Below are 21,403 nucleotides of genomic sequence, written 5' to 3' on the forward strand. Positions count from 1 at the left end.
GGGTGGCAACGAAGCGCGGAACCTATACCTTAACGGTCTCTTGTTTACCGAATATTTGCTGTGCAGGTAACATGATCTGTAAGGAAGACCGTCGTTTATTGTACATGTATGAGTAATAACATAATGTGTTCAAGAAAAAACAAAAGCATAGCTTATTATATAATGAGCGTTAGAGCGATAAGAAAGGTTAGTGACAAGATAGCGTATATTCATTAATAACTACGATGAGGGATTGTGTCGCGAACGTAGTCGGCGAGGTGAAAGTATAACTGGTGGCCACGCAGGCGGTAGATTTAGGCAGGACTTACGGGGCCTGCCTCTCTTACGTGGAGCTACCGCCTCCTGGGCGGGTGGAGCTTGGCTTGAAACTGGCTGAGAAGTCAGGTCAGCTGTAGGAGAAGGCGTAGCCACTGTAGTAGAGGCCTGAGTCGCCGAACGACCCGCTGCCTCTGGGTTCTTCTCCCGAATAGCCAAATTATGTTGCCCTTCTGTGTCGTCTACCGATTCTGAGGAGGCGTCGTGGGGGAATTGTTCGTTGTCGTTGCATATTTTAAGCTGATTTACAGCTACTTTTTCAATATTTACTCCATTTTCTGATTGGAGCAGGTAGGAATTCATTCCCAAACGTTTAGTCACGATGAACGGACCACAGAATTTTGGGCAGAGTTTGGCGGCAATGGCTTTAGCCGCCGAAGAGAGGACATGATTTTTCTCCCAGACTTTGTCACCGACATTATAGACGACGTCGCGATGGCAGTCGTTAAAGTACTTTTCCTGTCGCGTCTGCGCGGCCTTGCTATTTTCCAGAGCTCCAGCTCGTACTTCGACGAGTTTTTTCATGCGGTCGCGCCATTCGTCACGGGCTGTAGCCTCCAATTGTAGAACCGCCGCACGCTCCTCCTCGCGTCGGACTGTGCAGGGGGGCGCTGGATGTCGCCCGTAGTTGAGGAAAGCAGGGCTTGAGCGAGTAGCTTCATGAATGGCTGAGTTATAGGCGAATGCGAATTCCTCTATATGTTCATCCCATTTCGCATGCTTATCTTCCATGAAAGCGACAATCATAGTTTTAATAGTCCGATTTACTCGCTCGGTGGGGTTCGACTGTGGATTATACGGGGCGCAAGTTCCATGGATCACTCCGTGTGACTTCAGGAACTCATCGACTAACTTGTTTTTGAAGGGCGTGCCATTATCCGAAAGAAGACGGTCAGGGGTTCCGAAGCGAAGGAAAACCCGTTAATTGAGTTCTTTCTTAATGGTTTTACCGTTAACCTTGCGGATCGGAATGCATTCGATCCAACGAGTGAACACATCCATAAAGATGAGCAGGTGCTCATGGCCTTGGGGCGAGCGAGGCAAAGGCCCCATGGTGTTACCGCAGACCACTTCCCAGGGACGGGTAATTACGTGTTTACCCATGAGTCCTGCAGGGGATTTTCGTTCTACTTTTACTTGTTGGCAAATCATACAGTTACGCACAAAATGCGCAACATCTTTGTATATGCCAGGCCAATGATAGCGTAATATGGCTCGTTGATGAGTCTTATATCGCCCTTGATGGCCCTATGTCAGTTCGTCATGACATTCCACCAGGACTTTCTCTCGTTGTTCTCGAGGAACTACTAGCTTCCAGGCGTCGTCATCATTGCCCATCAAATCATCGACTACCGGGTCAGGTCGATAAACATATAAGCGGCCACCTACTACCTTCCAGTAGGGATACGCTTTTGGATCCTGAACGACTTGCGAGATCTTGCGTCTATACCAGGGGTCTTTGGTATTGTCATCGAGGGAGAAAGAAGCTAAAGCGGCGGCGATATCTTCGTCTGTCTCGAACATACGCGAAAGTGCATCGGGCACGACATTGTCCTTGCCTTTGCGATGTACGATATCAAAGTCGTAGCCTTGAAGGCATAACGACCAGCGGCCTAGTTTCCCATTAGGGTTCTTCAGATTCCTAAGCCACGTCAAACTATGGTGGTCTGTAACCACTGTAAAGTGATAGCCTTCTATATATGGGCGACATTTCTCAATCGACCAGATTACCGCAAGGCATTCTCGCTCGGTGACTGACAGGCGACGCTCGGCAGCAGTGAGGACTCTGCTGCCGTAACAAATGACATAGTCGATTTCATTTATCTTAGACTTATTTTATATTTCATTTATCTATTTTTTTTGGACCAACACGAAACCAATGCCCGTGTCGCTGGCGTCACATTCGATGGAGAATGGGGCATTAGGGTCTGGTCTAGCCAGAACTGGAGCAGAAGCAAGGAGAGCTTTAACTTGCTCGAAGGAGGCCCAATGTTCTTCGGTCCATACATATTTGGAATCTTTCCGAGTAAGGGAAGTGAGTGGTTCCGCAATAGCTGCAAAGTCATCCAGAAACTTCCTGTACCATGAGGCTATGCCCAGGAAACGACGTAGTTGTCGCAAATTTTTAGGTCTCGGGTATTGTAAAATGGGTTTCACTCTCTCAGGATCCGGGCGGCAGCCGTTTCGATTCACCAGCACGCCGAGGTAGCGCACCTCGGACATACAGATCTTGGACTTTTTCCTATTTATAGTAAGCCCAGCCTCGTTAACTCGCTTCAGAATCAGCGTGAGCCACTTTAAGTGATCGGTAAAAGTATCCGTTGCAATAATCAGATCGTCTAAATAGGCAAAGGCAAAAGGCTCCATTTCGGGCGTGATAAGCTTATCCGCCAGCATTTGAAACGTAGCAGGACCGCCAGCCAAGCCATAAGGCATCCGAGTAAATTCAAATAAACCCATACCAGGGACAGTGAAGGCCGTAATCGGAATAGACTCTTCCTTAAGCGGAATCTGCCAAAAGGCTCCCGAACAATCTAGGGCGCTTATGTATTTGGCATGTTGTATCTTGCGTAAAATAACATCCATATAAGGTAATGGATATGCCGATATCTTTGAAACCGCATTAACTTTGCGATAGTCCACACAAAACCTATACGTTCCATCTGGTTTCAGGATCATTACCACTGGGCTAGACCACTCGCTCTTGGATCTCCGGATCACTCCCATCTGCAACATTTCGTCCTCTATTTTCTTAGACACTGGATAGTATCTTTGCTTAATCGGGCGCAGGCTAGTGAGGTTAATTTCATGAACGATCCATCCGGTGCAACTTAACTGTTCGCCAGAAGTTTCGGGGACCAAGCTATGCATGACCCTATCGATTTCGGCTCTCTGCTCACCTGTGAGATCCTCGATCCCCAGAGAGAACAAGGCCATTGCCTCTTCAGACTTCTCGGAGGAGAGAGTTGCAGGCACGCCTTCGGAGCAACCTTTGAAAGTTAGCCTGTTAGTCGTGGGATCCAACATGGCCGAAAAGGCGCGTTTGAAGTCAGCACCTAAAGTGCACTCGGTGTCGACTTCTGATAAAATGAGAGCATTAATCGCATGAGTTACCCCCCCTAAGGTAAAGGGTAACTTTACGATACCCATAATGGGTACGTAGTGACCATCGACTACCTTGGCTCCTAGGCCCACATAGGGGAGCACGCACCTATTCAAGGCGGTGGCAATCGAAATAGCGTACGGGCTAAGGACAGTACGGGAAGATCCGGTATCTCAGAGGCCTCTGAATTTATAATCGCCGACACTCACGGTCAGCCACCAGCGAGGTGACTTCTCAACCTGGGCGCTGGTCACAGTACCGCCGTCGCAGGACTGTTGCACGTCGGAAGAACTAACTTGAACTAGCATCGGGTCGTTCACCGTGTTGTGTACAGCCTGCGGAGCTCCTGTGTCGCCGCTAGTTTCGAAGGTCCCGTGGTTTGGGGGAGCAGTAGGGACCTCATCTATGTGCTCCCTTCGTCGTTTTTTGCTTTGAGTTTAGCACTTTCCAGAGGAGCGCACTCAGGGCAGGACTTTTTCGTATAGCCGGGCCAACTGCAGTTCCAACAAAGAAGTTTATCTCCGTCAGGGCCGGTTGCCCGGTCCTTATTCTTATCCGACCTTGGCGTGACCACTAAAGGGGGATTTTTATCGCGGGGTCTAAGACCTCCCCGACCACGGCCTCTGCCTCTATGCGAGTCCCAACGAGGGTTCTTATGCTCCTCACGGCGGTTGAGCTCGGAGTTGGTGCCAGGGCTCCCTTCCTTGGCCTGAATAGTAGGTGATTTGGAGTTTTCCATTTCTCTGAGCTTCTTCTCAAGGATTCTCGTCATCAACTTCTCCAACTCGTCCGCTGAGGCGCTGAGAGAGCTCTCGTTCATGGAGGATAGGCCGGACGGCTTATTCTTGGTGCCCCTCGGAGGCCTATACGCTGTCTCCGGTAGGATGCTGTACTCAGCCGGAGGTGGGGGCTTCCACTGTCCAGCTTCGTCATCTTCGGCCTCTTGGGCTTTGGTCAAAAGTACCCGAACGTCTTCCAAGTTATTCCTATAGTGCTTCAGTTTCTTGTGAAGCTTAGGCAGCATGTTATCTATGACGAGAGTTATCTGGTCTTTCATCTCCCACGGCGGATCCATTCTTTTCAAAATGGTAAGCAGAGCTACGCTATATTCTGTCACTGGTTCTTCTGCACCCTGGGTCCGGCAATGAGCTTCTACCACTAGGTTTCTCCGATTTTTCTTTGATTTGCTGTAGGTTGTGAGAGCCGTATCTTTAAATTCGTCAAAAGTGTCCCAGGTTTTTCTTAGGGCCCTATACCAAAAGAGAGCTGATCCGGTGAATAAGGGAGTCATGGAGTCCAACAGCTCTGTATCCGCCACTCGGTCTAGGCGCCGGTTCTCCTCTACTCTTTCCAGGAACTCTTCAATGCTTAGCCCTTAGGCACCAGAAAATTTGATTTTCCACTCTCTGACTGTTTTCCCCAGGTTCCTGCTCGAGGGGTAATAAGTTGGACCTGTTCGATGTAAACTAGTCATCTGGCTGGCTACCGGTGGGTAGAAATGTGCACCCTGTTGTGGTGAGTTCACTGTCGCGCTAGGTATAGCCCCCCTCCCCCAGCTCGAGCTTGCCGGGGCGGTCGAGGTAACGAGGGAAGCCGTCGGGCCGAGCGAAGAAAGGACAGTGCATGGGGCATGCCGCTTGTCGTGCGAGTGGGCTTGCGCGGGTGTAAAATGCCTTTGGGCCGTCGAGGTGATTGTGGAGAGGAATGTATTCGGCGCCGCCATCGCAGAGGGATTTGTGGTGGAATGGAACGTCGGAGTCCGTGGGTCCAGTAACGAAGTGGTTGGGGGATGAACTGTGTCGTTAAATTTTTGTGTTTCGTCGTAGTAGTTATAACTTAAGGTGTTTTGGAACTGTACTGTTTTTGAACTTTGTGTTTCTAGGCGAGTTAGTTCTGCTGCTTGTTGTTGATTGATGGACCAGCTTGTTTTTAGCTGCTTGTTTTTAGCAGCTTGTTTTTTTCTGTTTTGAGCTTTTGTAAGTCCGTTCCGAGGCGACTGAAATGACTTTCGTATTGTTTCAGCAGGTTTTTAGTTTCTTCTACTTCTTTTTGCCAGGCTGCGAATTGCGCCTGGAATTGTGTTCGTTCTGCATGTCTTGCCATTTCTAGTTTCCATCCTCTACGCAGTTCGTCTGCTATCGGCTTTGTCGTAATTTCTGTCTGGCCATTGGGCAGTACGATTTTTATCAGTTCTTGACTAGTACTGTCGTACTTTGGCGTTGGCGCGGTAGTAGTGGTGTTGTTTACGGTAGTTACATTTGTCGTCATAAATGTACTTGTCTGTTGTGATGGTAATACTTGATGGCTTTGCCCTGTGAGTTCGGGAGATTGTGAGTCTGCTCCTAGGGTTAGCGACATTTCGCTGTTGTTGTTCTGAGATGAGCTGGTTGCCAAACGCTCTTCATTTTCTTCATTTATGGTAATTTGAAGGCTTAAATATTTTTCCATTTCCAAAGCTATATGTAGGTCTTTACTAATGTCGGATGGTAGTGTACCTGATTTGAAGAATGTTTTGGCTAAGTCATCTCGTCTTGTACGGGTCAATGTGTCATCTTCGTCTTTGAGCGCCACGAAGTCCTGTGCTGAATGGTCCCCTTGTAGTCTGCGGTATAATCTGTCCGCTCGCTCAAGAAAGCGTCCCTCGTTGTGCAATTCTAATTGTGACAGTGCGTTGTCCAGGTCAATACTTGATAAATTTCGGACCCAGGCAAGCAGTTGCTCATTCAATCTTTCTTTAAAGATTGTTAAGTCGTCGAGCGTCCAATTATTTGCCATTGTTGTCGTTTCTTGAGTTTATTTTTATTATTTTGATTGGTTTTTATTAATTTTATTATGTAATTGTTAGCGGACTGAGCTAGTTCGGAGGCGTTGCCGAAGAAGACGAACGAAAGTTGTTGGCCGAAATCGTTAAAGGCTAAGTTAAACGATCGTTAATTGAGTTTAGATTAATTCAATATCTAGCGCAATGTATACTGCGTGCGCTCTAAGAGCGAAGTTGGAATTCTTTCAGGCGTCAGTCCAGTTGGATTCGTTCTAAGAATTATCGCGAGGCAATTATGCAAAATAGAGAAAACATGTGCATGCGCCGCCGAGAAAGGTTGTTATATATTATTATATATGTGTACTTTTATATGTATATTATCGTTTTGATTTGATTAGCTTGTTGGTTTATAGGCGAGCGAAAGTCCTCGTTTGTCGAATTCACATACCACAACACACTTTTCGCCGTGTCCTATGTTTACATACACATTTTCTTACGTACAATCGTGTGATATTTCTTAAACGGCGTAGCCTTGAAAAATATATTATATTTCAATATTGAAAAAGTTTGAAATTACTCGACTAGTGAGGCTTATAGCAATTTCAAGGCTGCCGTGTAAATAACACACTGTGTTTACATTCGCTGCGCAACCTGAGTCGCTGTTATACACGCACTGATACTCTATCGTTTTCGTAAACACGCGGCGTCGTGTCTCTCGCACAAGAGGAAAAGCTACTTCGAATGCCACTGTCGGTTGGGCGCCAATATAACGGGGTAGATATTTGCCCGCGTTATTTCGCGAGAGATCAATAAATATATTATACGGATCGATGCGGGTGTACAATAACCGCGCGAAACTATGGCCGGATGCTTAGTTACGCTTTAAGGCCCGCGGGAGCGTCGTGGATTCAGCAGCTAGTCTTCGAGTTAATTCACCGACGGGGAAAGCGTGGAAAGTTGTAGAGTCAGGTGTAAATAAGAAGAAGAGTTACATAAGATAAACGATATTTATACAGCTTGTAAGTTTACATAGAAAGCAGCGCGGCAGTAAAGAGAGAGAGAGAGAGAGTAACTAGCTAGCGAGAGAGAAACAAGGTACAGAAGAAGGTACTTACAAATGCGCACGAGGCCACGGATGAGTCTTATCAAACGCTCGGATACAAAGGGACAATCGGCAAGCTTGCACTGGAATAGTCCCACACACTATCTCACAACGCTCTACACTAATTACAGTGGGAAGTCTCTCCTTTCAACTGCCGCAGGGCTAAACCAAACGTCTAAAATGAAGATACGAAATATCTGGACTTCTCTGCGAAAGCCGGCCGGCAGGAGCACGTGTGGTTTCGGACGCAATTTCCAAGCTAATGTCGCGGAAGCGTTCCCTACTCTCTCTCCCCTACTCTGTCGAACCTAAGTCAGTTCCTGTCGCGCGGCCGTCTCTCTCTCGCACGTCACTGCGCCTTCGGTTTGGATCTGCACAAGCTTATCCTTCCTCTCGCTAGTTCGCGTTGCAAATTAAGTATTTTCTCTCTCTCTTACCTCGTACTCTATTGTCTGCTGCGGCTGCCACTTCTGGGCTTTGTACATAAAATTACATAAATTAATATGAATATAAGTATATAAGTATATATATATATATATAAGAGCGGTTGTTTGAGAGAGAGAGACATAACGAGTGGTTTATCACACGTTATAACTTTAATTCTATTCAATAAAATTTTCTTTAGGAAAAAAAAAGGTTTGAATGTGTCCATAGCTTCAACGAGGTAAGTCATAAATGGCCTCTTGATTTTTTTTTAATTTTTAAAATTATGAAAATTTAATTTTCCAAAAAATAAATTAACGGAAAGTTACAAGGATAGCCTTTAGGCTAAACCGTTTTCCACATTGATTGTTGTTGATTTTTTCGATATTTTTTTGAGGAAATTTTACGGAATTTATTTAAGCTTGAGAAAATTTTTTTGTATTTTTTTTTCAATTTTCAGAAAAAAAATTTGAGAAAATTTCGAAATTTTGAAAAAACTTTTTTGGATTCTTTTTTTTCGTTAATCAATCTTCAGAAAACTGAAAATTGAGTAAAAAGTCGAAAAAAATGAAATTATTGATTTTTAAAAAGATTAAGTCAACTTTAAGGAATAAAAATCTTGTTCCCTTAATTTTTTCAAAATTTCAATCAATCGGTCCAGGAAAACCTCTGAACCGATAGATCTAAAAATTTAGAGTCTTTAGGGTACGTTAGACTGTAAAATTTTTTCTAACCTAAGTTTTTTCTCCGATATTACCAAAGATACAGTCGATTAACCAAAAAAGGGAAATTGGTAATTTTTGCTCTTTTTTTACGTTAACGTTACGGGTCGAAAAAAATTTTTTTTCCAATCAACCATGACAGATTTTTGTACGAAATCTTCTGCAGAAAACGAAACCTCCTGTCCGATCGCTGAGCCATCAGTAGTTTTAAAGATATCGGCAGTTAAGTGAAAAAGAATCCTTTTGTACTCAAAATTCGATATCTTAAAGAAAAATGGTCGTATCCCGCAAAAAGAAAATTAAAGCTGAATGAACATGCTATGCGATCTATGTATTGTTCTAGCTCGAAAAAATTTTTTCATCCCCGTAGAGTAAAATAATAAGGTAAAAATTTTGGAAAATTTTTATTTTGTTTATTCAGGAATTGCATGGCTACAGGTGCTCCAAAAAATTTGTAACCGAAAAATTCGAAATCTAGAGTCTTCAAGCTTCAAAAGTTATATTTTGTTATTTTCTATACGACAATTTTTCACTGAAATACAGCCTGCTAAAAAAATTAGAATTTTTTTATTCCTTTAATTTATGCGAGAAGTGTATTAATGGTGTTATAAATAGAGCGAAGAATTTAGGACAGGACTATTGCTTCGTCACTTTTGATCAATCTTTATATTAGAAAGCCAGGGATATTTTAGAATGATGTGCAGAAGAATTTAATAATGTTAAAATATTCATTCGTTTAGGTGGGTGCCACTTGCTCATGTCCTACTTTGGCGCAATAGGATACATCATGGAAGGTAGCGGATTAAAAGAGTTATTTGCAGTCGCTTGTGCTATGGTTTCAACTGAGAACATGTTGAGTGACAGTTTTTATTCACATATTTACACAACACACACACACACACACACACGCACGCGCGCACTCACACACAAACATACACACACAAAACACATATATAATCAACTACACAAACTGGATACGAGACACAAATAGTAATATAAGAAATGTAAACCAAATGTAACATATAAGTTGTAAATAAATAAACTAAACTAAACTAAACTCTATAATAAATAATTATTTAATTTAATTTATTATTTAAAAATAATTTTAACATTTTTTTCCAGCAGGTATAGTGAGGCGGCTGATTGACAACATCAGCCCACAGACAAGAAGCAATATCGTATATCGCCACTGCTCGCTTCCTCCAAGAAAAGGAAAATTTTATGTCAGCTGGACGAGGCAACGGCAATGTTTTTCGACGAAGAAGACTGATTATAGTTTATAATTAATAGTTTAATTATTGAATTAAATCGAAATAATTTCAATAAAATGAGTGTATCTAATTTGTATGTATCTAGGCGATTTATTAGTCATCAATTAAAAAATCTCAATTAAAATACAATGTATATTTTATTTACCAATACCCTGCTCCTCTACTTCATTAATAATAATAAATAAATTACTTTATAGTTAGTTTAGTTAGTTTATTTATTTACAACTTATATGTTACATTTGGTTTACATTTCTTAAATTTCTATTTGTGTCTCGTATCCAGTTTGTGTAGTTGATTATGTATGTGTTTTGTGTGTGTGAGTGTGTGTGTGAGTGCGCGCATGCGTGTGTGTGTGTATGTGTTGTGTAAATATATGCCTTTGTAGGTGTGTCTGCAACTCTTGTGTCCCTGGCTTCTGCGCCTGCCTGTTCCTCTTTTCTTCTCATTTTTCTTCTGATTAATCTTCTCTTCCTCTTTCTCTCTCCAAGATCTGCCTTTTCCGCTCTTCTGTTTTCTTTTCAGCTTTTTCTTTATTACTTTCTTTTGCCTTTTCACCTTTGCCTTTCCTTTGCTTTTGCTCTCCTTCTTGCTAATCATTTCATCTATCTTTCTTCTTGTTAAGGCTTTGACACCTTTTTCTTGTTTCCTAGTGCTCCCTCTGCCTTTCCTTTCCTCAACCTCATTTATTTTTCCTTAGTATCTTATGATTTGCCTTCTAGTTTACTTTTTTCTTTCTCTTCTTCGATTCTTCTTCTTTTCCATTTTGCTCCATCCTCCAATATCTGCTTCCTCTTGCTTGTGTAGTTGCTTTTACTTGTGTCTTGTGTGTGTGTGCATGTGTATGTTTATGTTTGCGCGTATGTTTGTGTTTTGTGTGTATGTGTGTGTATGTATGTGTGTGTAGATGTGTCTGCGAGTCTTGCTTCTCTGTCTTCTGATTCCGTCTCTCCTTACGGTCTTGTAGCTTCGTATTCTTGCTTTTCTTTTTCTTTCTTTTCTTCATTTCTTCTTCTTTTCCATTTTATCTCCATCATCCACGCTATCTTTTCTTTGCTTCCTATTATTATTTTTTCCCATTCTTCCCCTTCCTTTCTGGTTTTTTCACATTTTTCTACCATGTGCCTCCAATTTTCTTCCTCTTTCATACACATTCTACATCTCTTATTTTCTTCTTTTACCCAATACCTGTTTCCTCACGTTTCATTACCTGACCTAAACCTTTCCCTTATTTACAGGCCTTTTATTCTTCCCTCTCCTTGAATTTCCTTTAACCTATAACTTTTCATTCCTTCTTTCAGCTCTTTCCACTCGTTTATGTATCTTGATTTTGCTTTTCTTCTAATTCTTTTTCATCTTTTTTCTTCAGCTCATCTCTTATTTCTTCCCAAAACTCTTCCCTCATTTCATCTCCCTCTTCTCTCTCCCTCTCTGTATATTTTACTTTTTTCCAGCCTTTTCTCTCTCTCCTCCTTCTTACCCTTTTTATCATTTTCATTTCTTTCCCTTTTCTTTAATTCTCTCCATGCTTCTTTTCTTATTGAGCCATCTCTTTATTCTCTTTTTTTGTTTTCATACTTCATTGCTCTTTCTAATGCTGTTTCTTTCATTTCTTGCCTTCCTGTTTCCCATCGTATTAGGTAACTTGGCGTGTTTCTATCTAATCCTAATACCCACTTTATGTATTTTAGGTGTAGTCTCTCTATTTCCTCATATCTCTTCCATCCCCAGATTTCTGCTCCATACATAATCACGCTTTTCGCCAGAGCATCGAACAGGTTCATCCTTAGCTCCCAGTTTTCTCTAAATAGCTTTTCTCCTAGCCCCCATAACTTTTCGAGTCCCATATTTATTTTCCCTTCTACCTTCTTTATCTGCTTTTTATTTCCGTTATTTCTGCCTATTACATATCCTAAGTAGTTGTACTCTTTTACCATCTCTATCTTCTCATCTTCCCATTCGAATTCTTCTTCCTTCCTCCTTCCTCCTCCTCTCCAGCATTTCATCATCTTTGTTTTTCCTACATTTAACTCTAACCCCCTTTCTTCCAGGTATCTTTTTAATTTTTTCAGCATTGCTTTCATTCCACTTTCACTCTTTGCCATCATCACTATATCATCTGTGTATCCTAATGTCCATATTTTCTTCCTTCCTATCACTACCCCTCCTTCCTGCACCTGCTTGATTTTCACTTCCAGGTCGGCGAAGACAAGATTAAATAGCGTGGTGCTCAAAGGGCACCCTTGCCTTACACCTTTGTAAGTCTCAAACTCCCCAATTATTTCTCCTCCAACTTTTACCTTACTCCCTTTTTTCTTGTATATTTCTTCTATTCTTTTCCAAATTTTTCTATTTAGCCCTTTCTTTTTCATTGTTTCCCATATTTTCTTCCTCTTTATTTTATCCAAAGCGGCATTCATTTCTGCAAAGAATACGAACAGTTTTCCTCCTTTTTCCCTTATTTCCTTTTCTATTATTGTTTTTAATATAAATGTCGCGTCCATTGTTCCTCTTTTCTTCCTAAATCCCATCTGCGTATCACTTAGCGTTTCTTCAGCTTCTAGCTCTCTTTCCAGCTTTTTTCTCAGTATTTCCGCATATATTTTATATCCCGTATCCATCAGCGTTATTTCTCTATAGTTTCCTACTTCTTCTTTCCTCCCTTTCTTATATAATGGTACTATTATTCCCTTCCTCCATTCTTCCGGATATCCTTCTTCGTTCCATATTCCATTTAAGCATTTTGTCATATCTTTTATCAAGCCTTCCGTGCCTTCCACCCACGCTTCATTTGCTATACCATCTTCTCCTGTCGCCTTTTTCTTTTTCATTTTTCTTATTACCTCTTTTACTTCTCTTTCTTTGATTTCTTCACCTTCCTCTCCTTCGCTGTCTTCGGTTTCTTCCCCTTTAATTTCTTCCTGTTCTTTCTCTCCCAATTGTTCGTTGAAATGCTTTATCCATTCTTCTTTTCCTATATTTCCGTCTAATCCAATTCTTTTCTTCCTATTGCCATTCACTTTATCCCAGAATTTTTTTCTCGTCTTATCTGTTCTTATTTCTTCTGCCACTCTTTTCCCTTCATCTTCTTTTGCTTTTCTTATTTTCTCTCTGTATTCTCTCTTTGCTTCTAGGTATTTGCCTCTGTCTCCTTCCCCTTTTCTTACCTTATTTAACTCTGCCATCACCCTATCCCTTTTTGCCTTACATTCTTTTCTCCACCAGCTTTTTTTTGATCCTTTTTTTTTTCCTTATCTTCTTTTTTACAACTACGTTCTTCACTCTATTTTTTATATCTTTCCATTTATCTGTTCCCTCTTTAGGATCTGGGTTTGGAGTAAGGAGAGATAATGGATGATAGGTGCGATCGTTGAAAATAAGTATTAAAACACACTGGTACGGTATAATATTATTGTATTATTTAGTTGGAAATGAGTGTGCTATGCGCAGGCGAGCACTACAGGATATCGCGAGATATGCGCGCGCGTACAGAGTGAGTGTAGCCAGGCGAGGAGTTGGCGATACTCACTCGTCGAGACGTGGCGTCCTTCTGGTCATTCGCGGGGGTGCATGGATGCACCACCTAGCCAGTCTTTTGCTTCTCACTCTCCCCGAGAACACTCAATGCTTTTACTCGTCGGAGAGGGAAAAGAGAAAGCGGAAAATCTGGTACAAAAAAGGCCCAGCCGAAAAGGTTCGGCTGTTTGCACTACGTGCTCCATGAACTGATCGCTTGCCGGAGATCATAAAAAATAAATCGTAAATCAACTGAAATATTGATTTACGATTTATCGGAAAAACTAAGAGAAGGGTTGAGGAACATGTGCGGTTCAGATTTTGGAAAAGTCTGCGACCCCACACCTCTATTGCGTCTATCCATCTCTGATACTCCCTTATACCTTCTTCACTCCAGTCGTCTATCATTCTTTCTTCCTCTTCCTTTCTTTCTTCCGCTATTTTGTCTCCCAGTTCCACCTCTATTGGTAAGTGGTCCGACTTTACCCTATCCTTTATTTGAACCTTTTTTATCGCCTTCACCTTCCTCGTTACCTACTACATAGTCTATCATTGACATTCCTCTCTCTCCTATATATGTTATTTCTCCCTCTTCATCTCCTTCTTTTCTCCCATTCGTTATCACTAAGCCCATTTCTCCTAGCCATTTTATCATTTCTTCTCCCTCTGCGTTTAACACTTTATCCTTGGCCTTAATTTCTTCTAGGTTTTCTTCTGTCTCCCATTCCCTTCCTTCGTTTCCTGTTCTTGCGTTGAAGTCTCCTCCTATAATTATTGTTTTTCCTCTATTCTCCTCTATCTCTTCACTTGGGTATTCATAGTTTTCCTTCTTCTCATGTTGCATATACACCGATGCTATGATGTATTCCCTCCCTCCGATCTTTATTTCTCCTACTATTACCTCACTTGTCCTTTCTTTCTTCCATTCTACCTTAATCATCCCTTTCCTCTCTCTTACCGCCATTATTCCTCCCCCTATTTCTCTCCTCCTTCTTCCTTCTCTTCTTGAATCTCTCCACTCTATACTGTACCCTTTCAGTTGTTTCTCCACACCAGTTCTTGCCCCTTGCCTCTTCACCCAGGTTTCCGTTAGCCCTATTATGTCGAATTCCCTAACATATTCCCAGTCGTCTTCCTCCATGCTCCTCACCCCTGCCACGTTCCAGAATAGTATTTTTACTGCCTTTCTCCCCTCTCTCTCTCTTCTCTTCTCTATCTCTCTTTTATCCCTATTGCTTTCGAAACCCTTCCACCCCTTTTCCTACCATTTTTCCCTCTTTCTCGCTCCACCACCATTCTTCTTCCTCTGATTTCACCCCGTTATGCCACATCTTTACCTCTTTACCTTTACTTCTTATTTCTTTCGCTTTCCTTCTTACTTCCTCTCTTATCCTTCTCTGCTTTCACGTCCAGTCCTGATCTATGTATATCTTTTTCTGTGCCAGATTCTTTTCCTTCTTCATAATTCCTTCTTTTTGTTCCCATGAAGCGCATCTAATTTGCCACATGTTTTTCCTTCTTTCTCTCCGATCATCCCTCTCCGCTTTTCCTCCTATTCTTCTCAGATTCACTATCTCTCCTTTCATTTCTACTACCTCCCTTAACCAGACCTCTGCCTCTCCCTTCTTTTCCCATCTTAACTCACCCTCTACGTCTGTTACTATTATATTGTTTATCCTACTTTCTCTATCCATTTTTTCTCTCATATGCTCTAATTCTTCCTTATTGCCTACTTCTGTTCCTCTTTGCTTCTTGTTTCCTCCTTCTATGCTTTCTTTTAGTTTCACGCACTCCTCTTCCAACTGGTCCATCCTCTCTCCCCATTTTTCCTGCAGTTTCTTTTCTCTACGTTCTGCTTTTTCCCTTTCTTCTTTCGTCTCTTTCTTTCTTTCTTCTCTCTCTCTCTTGTTCTTTCTTAACTTTTCCTATTTCCTTCTCCCACCTTTCTTCTCTTCTTTTCCCCTCTGCCTCCATTCTTTCCATTTTTCTCATTATTTCTTTAAACATTTCTGTCCATTCTTTCCTTTCCTCCTCCCATACCTCTCCTAATTCCCTTATGTCTGTCCGTATCTTTTCCATTATTTCTTCTGCACCACTACTTTTTCCCACTTCTCTTAACGTGTTGTCCAATCCTCCTCCCCCCTCCCCATCCATCTCGCTTCCCTCGCTCTCACTCTTGCATCTCTTTGCCTCTCTCATTTTTCCTCTATTATTCTCCCTCAGCCCCTCCCCGCTTTCTTTCCCCCTCACCACCTTTACTCTTTTCTTCTTTTCCTCCTCTGGGCCTTTCTTATCCAACCTTCCACCTTTATCTCTTAATTTTTCTGTTGTCACAAATCTTTCCATCCTATCCCGTACGCCTTAATTCGACTCTATAACTACCCGTGATCCCACCTTTATTCCCTGTCTTACCTTTTCTGTCTCTGCCTTTACTTCTTACCGCCCCTCCTCTCTGCCTGCCTTTCCCGCTTTCTGATTTTCTCTCTTAACTTCAACTTTTATTTTTTTCTTTATTCCTTTCTCTCTGCTTTTTCCTGCTCTTCTCCAGGCCTCTCTCTCTCTTCTCCACTCCTCCTCCACCTCCACGCTCTTTTCACCTCTATTTCTCTCCTCAAACACTTTTCCTCTTTGACTTTATCACCAAAACTCGCGCTCACATCCAAGACACGTCCACACTCCCCTCGAGTGAAATCTAACCTCCCAATAAATTACTTTATATTATATATATATGTAGTTGTCACTTGTATAATCCGAGAAGGGTTCAAAAAATGTATAATAAAAAAAAAAATATATATATATATATATATATATAGTTGTAATATATAATTATATATAATGCAACAGTAGTCGATTCAATTAATCGATCCGTTTGTGATTTGGCGCACTCGCGATGCTAGAGCGAACGACTAAGAGAGAGATAGGGCGCGCGAGAGTTGAAAAGGTCAGTTAAGCCTCAGCTACTTTTGCGAGAGTACCGCCAATTTAGTTTTGCACAATTTTTCGTCGTTTATTCATAGAAAAGTTTTCCTGGATTTTTGGACGTGCGCGAGTGATAGCAAGCAGCATCACAGCAGCAGCATTACAGCAGCAGCATTTGTTGGAGCGAGCAACAATTGTACAGCGAGTTAGGCAGCGCAGCTGATTTGAGAAGCACCTTCTATTCTCTTCAACAATTACGGCTGATCACGGTAATTGCACCGCAGGGTAGGTGCACCTCCCTTTTATTGCGCGACAAAATACTAACGAGAGTATTTTGTCTATCGCGATCGTTATTTTTTTGTATTCGCGCCTAGCGATAGTTTTTGCGGCAAAGTTCCGAGTACCCTCTCTCTTACTCTCTCTCTCTCTCCCCGTATTATTATTAATCATTGTAAATGCTATTCGCGTGCATTAATCTTTCGGCCCATCAAAGACTGTAATTTTCTAGAATTAAACATTATTAATTTTATTCGTCGCATTACGTTCTTTCGTTTCCTAATAGTTTAACGGATTTATCACGGATTAAAATTTAAACCGACTTCATCTAGGGGATTAGTCGGATTAAGCGTAGGGCACTCACACCTAAGATAGATCGAGTGTCACAAGTCGGGTGACTTAAGGTGAGTTCAACTCTGTTAGAAAGAAGACACTGAAACGAAAGTATCAAACGTAAAGGCGAATACACGTGTACCCATACGTGTTTAACGGAGCGGCGATTAGCTCTGCATTGAGGGAGTTTATTCTTAAATAAATCCCTATTGTACTAGTTAACCACCCCGTTACAATAAAATTAATATAAATATATAAAAGATTATACATGGTACCATCCGTCCACCTCTTCTAGTTTATCATAAACGCAATTTCAGAAAATATGAAACATACCAAATTTCAGTAAATCAGTCAAGAATTTCAGCGATGATCTTTAATTTGAGCTTGGAAATGATTTTCAAGGGTATCTCAAGGTCAACTTAGTTTTTTTAAATAGAAACCCCTACTTTTGACCTTGAATTCTTAAAAAGCAGTATATTTTGAGTAAAAAGTGTTTTTACATTTTTTTTTAGGGGCATAGTTTCCGAGAAAAAAATTCATTAATATTTGCAATTTAACATCTGAAGCCTTTCAGATAATTGCAAGCCATCGGTTTCACGAGTTAATTTTCAAATGTTAATGAACTGTTTTTTTCGGAAACTATGAAACTTGAATATCCATCCGAATGACGTGGCTTGAAGTCGATGCCTTAATGAAGGAAAAAATATTCATTAATTTAAGTTTGCATTACTTTTCATTACTTGGTTGAGTGGTTATTAGTCACGGAGTATAATAATGAATTGACGGAGTGAAATTATTTATCAATTTTTTTTTCTTAACGAGAAGTCATCACTTACGCTACTTAGATTCTGATCCACACAAGTGTACGTATTAGTATTTGTACTGGTTCTTAATTCCAGTCATGGTTTATTCCAACGAAGAAGCTGTTCAGATGATTCAAATACTGGGAGAATGTGGGAATGTTTTTTCTGCAGCTGAGCAATTGTGGCGACCAAGTAATTATTTGAACTAAGTAATGAAAAGTAATGCAAATTTAAATTAATGGATATTTTTTTCTTCATAAGGTGACGACTTCAAGCCACGAATGGATATTCAAGTTTCATAGTTTCCGAAAAAAACAGTTCATTAACATTTGAAAATTAACTCGTGAAACCGATGGCTTACAATTATCTGAAAGGCTTTAGATGTTAAATTGCAAATGTTAATGAATTTTTTTCTCGGAAACTATGCCCCTAATAAAAAAAAATGTAAAAACACTTTTTACTCAAAATATCCTGCTTTTTAAGAATTCAAGGTCAAAAGTAGGGGTTTCTATTTAAGAAAAACCAAGTTGACCTTAAGATTCCCTTGAAAATCATTTCCAACATCAAATTACAAGTCACCGCTGAAATTCTTGACTGATTTACTGAAATTTGGTATGTTTTATATTATCTGAAAATGCGTTTTTGAAAAACTAGAAAGGGTGGACGGGTGGACCGGGACACCCTGTATATACAGGCAAGGTAATCGAAAAATGTTTCAAACGAAAGTTGTATGGTTCGGATGAGGTCAACTTATAATAACCTCAAACTTGACTTTAAACTTGATTTTCAAGGTCAATTCAAGGTCAAATTTTTTTTTAAATGGAAATCCTATTTTTTATCCTGGATTCGGATAGAGCGGGAAATTCTACGTTCAAATCATGTAATATATGTGCTGTCCAAATGACCCCCACCCCACTCTTAAAGTCATTTCGAGGTCAACCTTACTTTTTAAATAGGACCCCTCATTTTTCGTTGCAGGTTTAAATTCTACATAAAATTGTACGTTCAGATAATGGGATATTTATAGGGTCCGAATGACCCCCACCCCATTCCCAGTCATTTCAAGGTTAACCTTAATCTTTTAATGCAAACCCCTATTTCTCACACCGGATTTGGAATAAGCGGGAAATTATTCATCTCGAATAATATTCAAAGGTTTATTTTCGTGAACTTCAGAGGGTTAATTCAAGAGCAAAATTTTAAAAAGTTGGATTGTATTTTTTTTAAGTTCTCTAACGAAGCAGTCGCTGTGAAAGTATACAGGGTGCGGAAAAAGTATGGGAACCCCGGAATATTCGGAAAACCGCATGAGGTAGGTCATGAAACAAAGATCATACCCTATGTAACTTTCAACGATGAACCCAACGGTGACCTCTGGTTTGACCTTGAACCTTATTTTCAAGGTTATTTCAAGTTCAACCTCATTTTTTCATATGGAAACCTCTATTTTTTATACTGGAATCAAAAAGAGCGATAAATTTTACGTGTGGAAACGATTCAAGTCTGAAGATATCGTAACTCCTAATCCTTCTTTTAGCGCTATTCAGGAACAACGACGTCGACGTAGAAGGAATCTGTTCCCTTCAAAGTGTTTTTTTTATAGTGAGTTCCCCTTACCTCTCACTTCATTTCTTGAACTATTCTACATCTTAATTCTTTAAGATTTTGTGGATTACTTCTGTATAGCCGATCTTTTAAATAGCCCCACAAAAAATAGTCCAAAGGGCTTAAATCCGGAGATCTTGGAACCCACTCTACTGTACCTCTTCTACCTATCCATCTATCAAAAAATGTTTTATTGAGGTATTGTTTGACATTTACATCGTAATGAGCTGAAGCACCATCTTACTGAAATCAATTATTTTTAAAATCATCACCTCTTAAGGGTTGGATAGCTGGAACAATTTGATTTCGCATAAGTTGTTCATAACTTACAGCGTTCAAATTTCCTTCGATAAAAAAGGGACCTATTATTGTATCGCCTACTATTCCTGCCCACATGTTTAATTTTTTAGGATATTGAGTGTAACTTTCTCTAATCCAACGAGGATTTATATGGACCAATATTTAAAGTTATGACGATTGACTTCGCCATTTAATTGAAGTGTCGCTTCACTTGAAAAAACAATATTTTGTACAAATATTGGAATTTCAGTAATCATTTGCTTCATTGTCTCACATAATTATACTCGACGATCAGGATCATCCTCATTCAATACCTGTACAAGTTTCATTTTATAAGGATGAAACTTGTTTACCTTTAAAATTTTAAGAACATATTTTTGATCGATCTCCTGTTGTAAAACTACTGATCGAGATGATTCATGTGGATTTTCCAGGAAAGACAGTAAAATATCTAAAGATTTTTCTTCAATTTTTGCTGTTCGTGGTCTTGTAGTAACAGAACGATTTTTAATAGACCCCATTTCTTGAAAACGTCTTAAAGTTTTTAAAACTGTGGATTTAGACAAAGGAGTTTCGCCATCGCCGTTACGAAACGTTCTATTAAAGAGATTAACAACATTAGTTTAGGACCTTTGCTGATCACCCTAACCCCTCATCATTAGAAGAGATATCCGTTCTCTTTCGGATAAACGAAACATTTTAAAAGTTTGAAAAAAACAAAAATTTAATATTGTTATTGTAACTAAAAAAAAACTATGAAATATTTGACGAATTTGTCGAATTTGTTTTATTTTTGGTCAAGTATTTTTTTTTCTAGAGCCTATTTACTATGAAAACAATAAAATATAGTTTTAACTTCCAATTAGTAGAAGTCAAGAACAAATAAGATTTTAAAATCTAAATGATAACACTTTTTTAATTATTATTTGTAAAAGCACTTCTATTTTATTTTTAAATTTTCGATTCTTTCAAATACCTTCAAAATAATTTTGTATTTCTAATAAACAATTAGCTTTACAGCCCATGAAAGAGGAGAAAACGTAACTTTTGACGAAGAAAAACGTGACTGTCTAGTTTTTGACAATTTTCATGATTTTTTATGCTCAAAGTAGTGACTTTCTATTTTCTAAAATGAAATATCAAGACTGCGAAAAAAATGAGATCCAGATGAACTGTGCAGTGTGAAAAAAGAGTTGTCTTCTTTTTTCAATATTCTAAAAAATTACAAGAAAGACAGATCTTCAAATTGCTTTTTATTTGTTTTCTAACAAAAAACAACCCTGTTTTTGTATTTTTTAAAAAATATTGTTCTCTCAGACGAAGCTACATGTCAATTAAATGGCAAAGTCAACCTTAGATATTAGTATGACAAAATCCTCATTGGATGAGAGAAAGTCACACTCAATATCCTCAAAAATTAAACGTATGGGCATAAATGGTAGGCGATACAATAATAGGTCCCTTTTTTTATCTCAGGAAATTTTAACGCTGTAACTTTTGTGAAATCAGATTGTTTCAGCTATCCAGACGTTAAGATATGATGATTTTGAAAATACATGGTTTTAAGAAGGATTAGGGATCACGCTATCTTTGAATATTACTATACATTATATACATAAATTATAATAATATAAATATTATAATATACACCCGTAAAATTTATTACTCTTTTTGATTCTAGTATAACAAATAGGGGTTCCCATATGAAAAAATGAGGTTGAACTTGAAATAACCTTGAAAATAAGGTTCAAGGTCAAACCAGAGGTCACCGTTGGGTTCATCGTTGAAAGTTACATAGGGTATGATCTTTGTTTCATGACCTACCTCATGCGGTTTTCCGAATATTCCGGGGTTCCCATACTTTTTCCTCACTCTGTATATTTGAAACATGTTAACTCAAGTGTGACACTGTTGACCTCGAAAGTAACTCAAATAAGAAAATATCGACTTGTCCCTT

The 21,403-nt window shown here is 39.9% G+C and overlaps 1 protein-coding gene across 1 annotated transcript; it reads right to left on the reverse strand.

Moving 5' to 3' along the window:
- Positions 1-219: 219 nt before the first annotated feature.
- LOC131675623 (uncharacterized) lies at positions 220-1,062 on the reverse strand. Its single transcript, XM_058954661.1, has one exon. The coding sequence runs from the start codon at positions 1,060-1,062 to the stop codon at positions 220-222; it is 843 nt and encodes a 280-aa protein (XP_058810644.1).
- Positions 1,063-21,403: the final 20,341 nt, after the last annotated feature.

Source organism: Phymastichus coffea, unplaced genomic scaffold, assembly GCF_024137745.1.
Source record: "Phymastichus coffea isolate CEN01 unplaced genomic scaffold, Cenicafe_Pcof_1.1 PCOF00027, whole genome shotgun sequence".
Classification (NCBI taxonomy): domain Eukaryota; kingdom Metazoa; phylum Arthropoda; class Insecta; order Hymenoptera; family Eulophidae; genus Phymastichus; species Phymastichus coffea.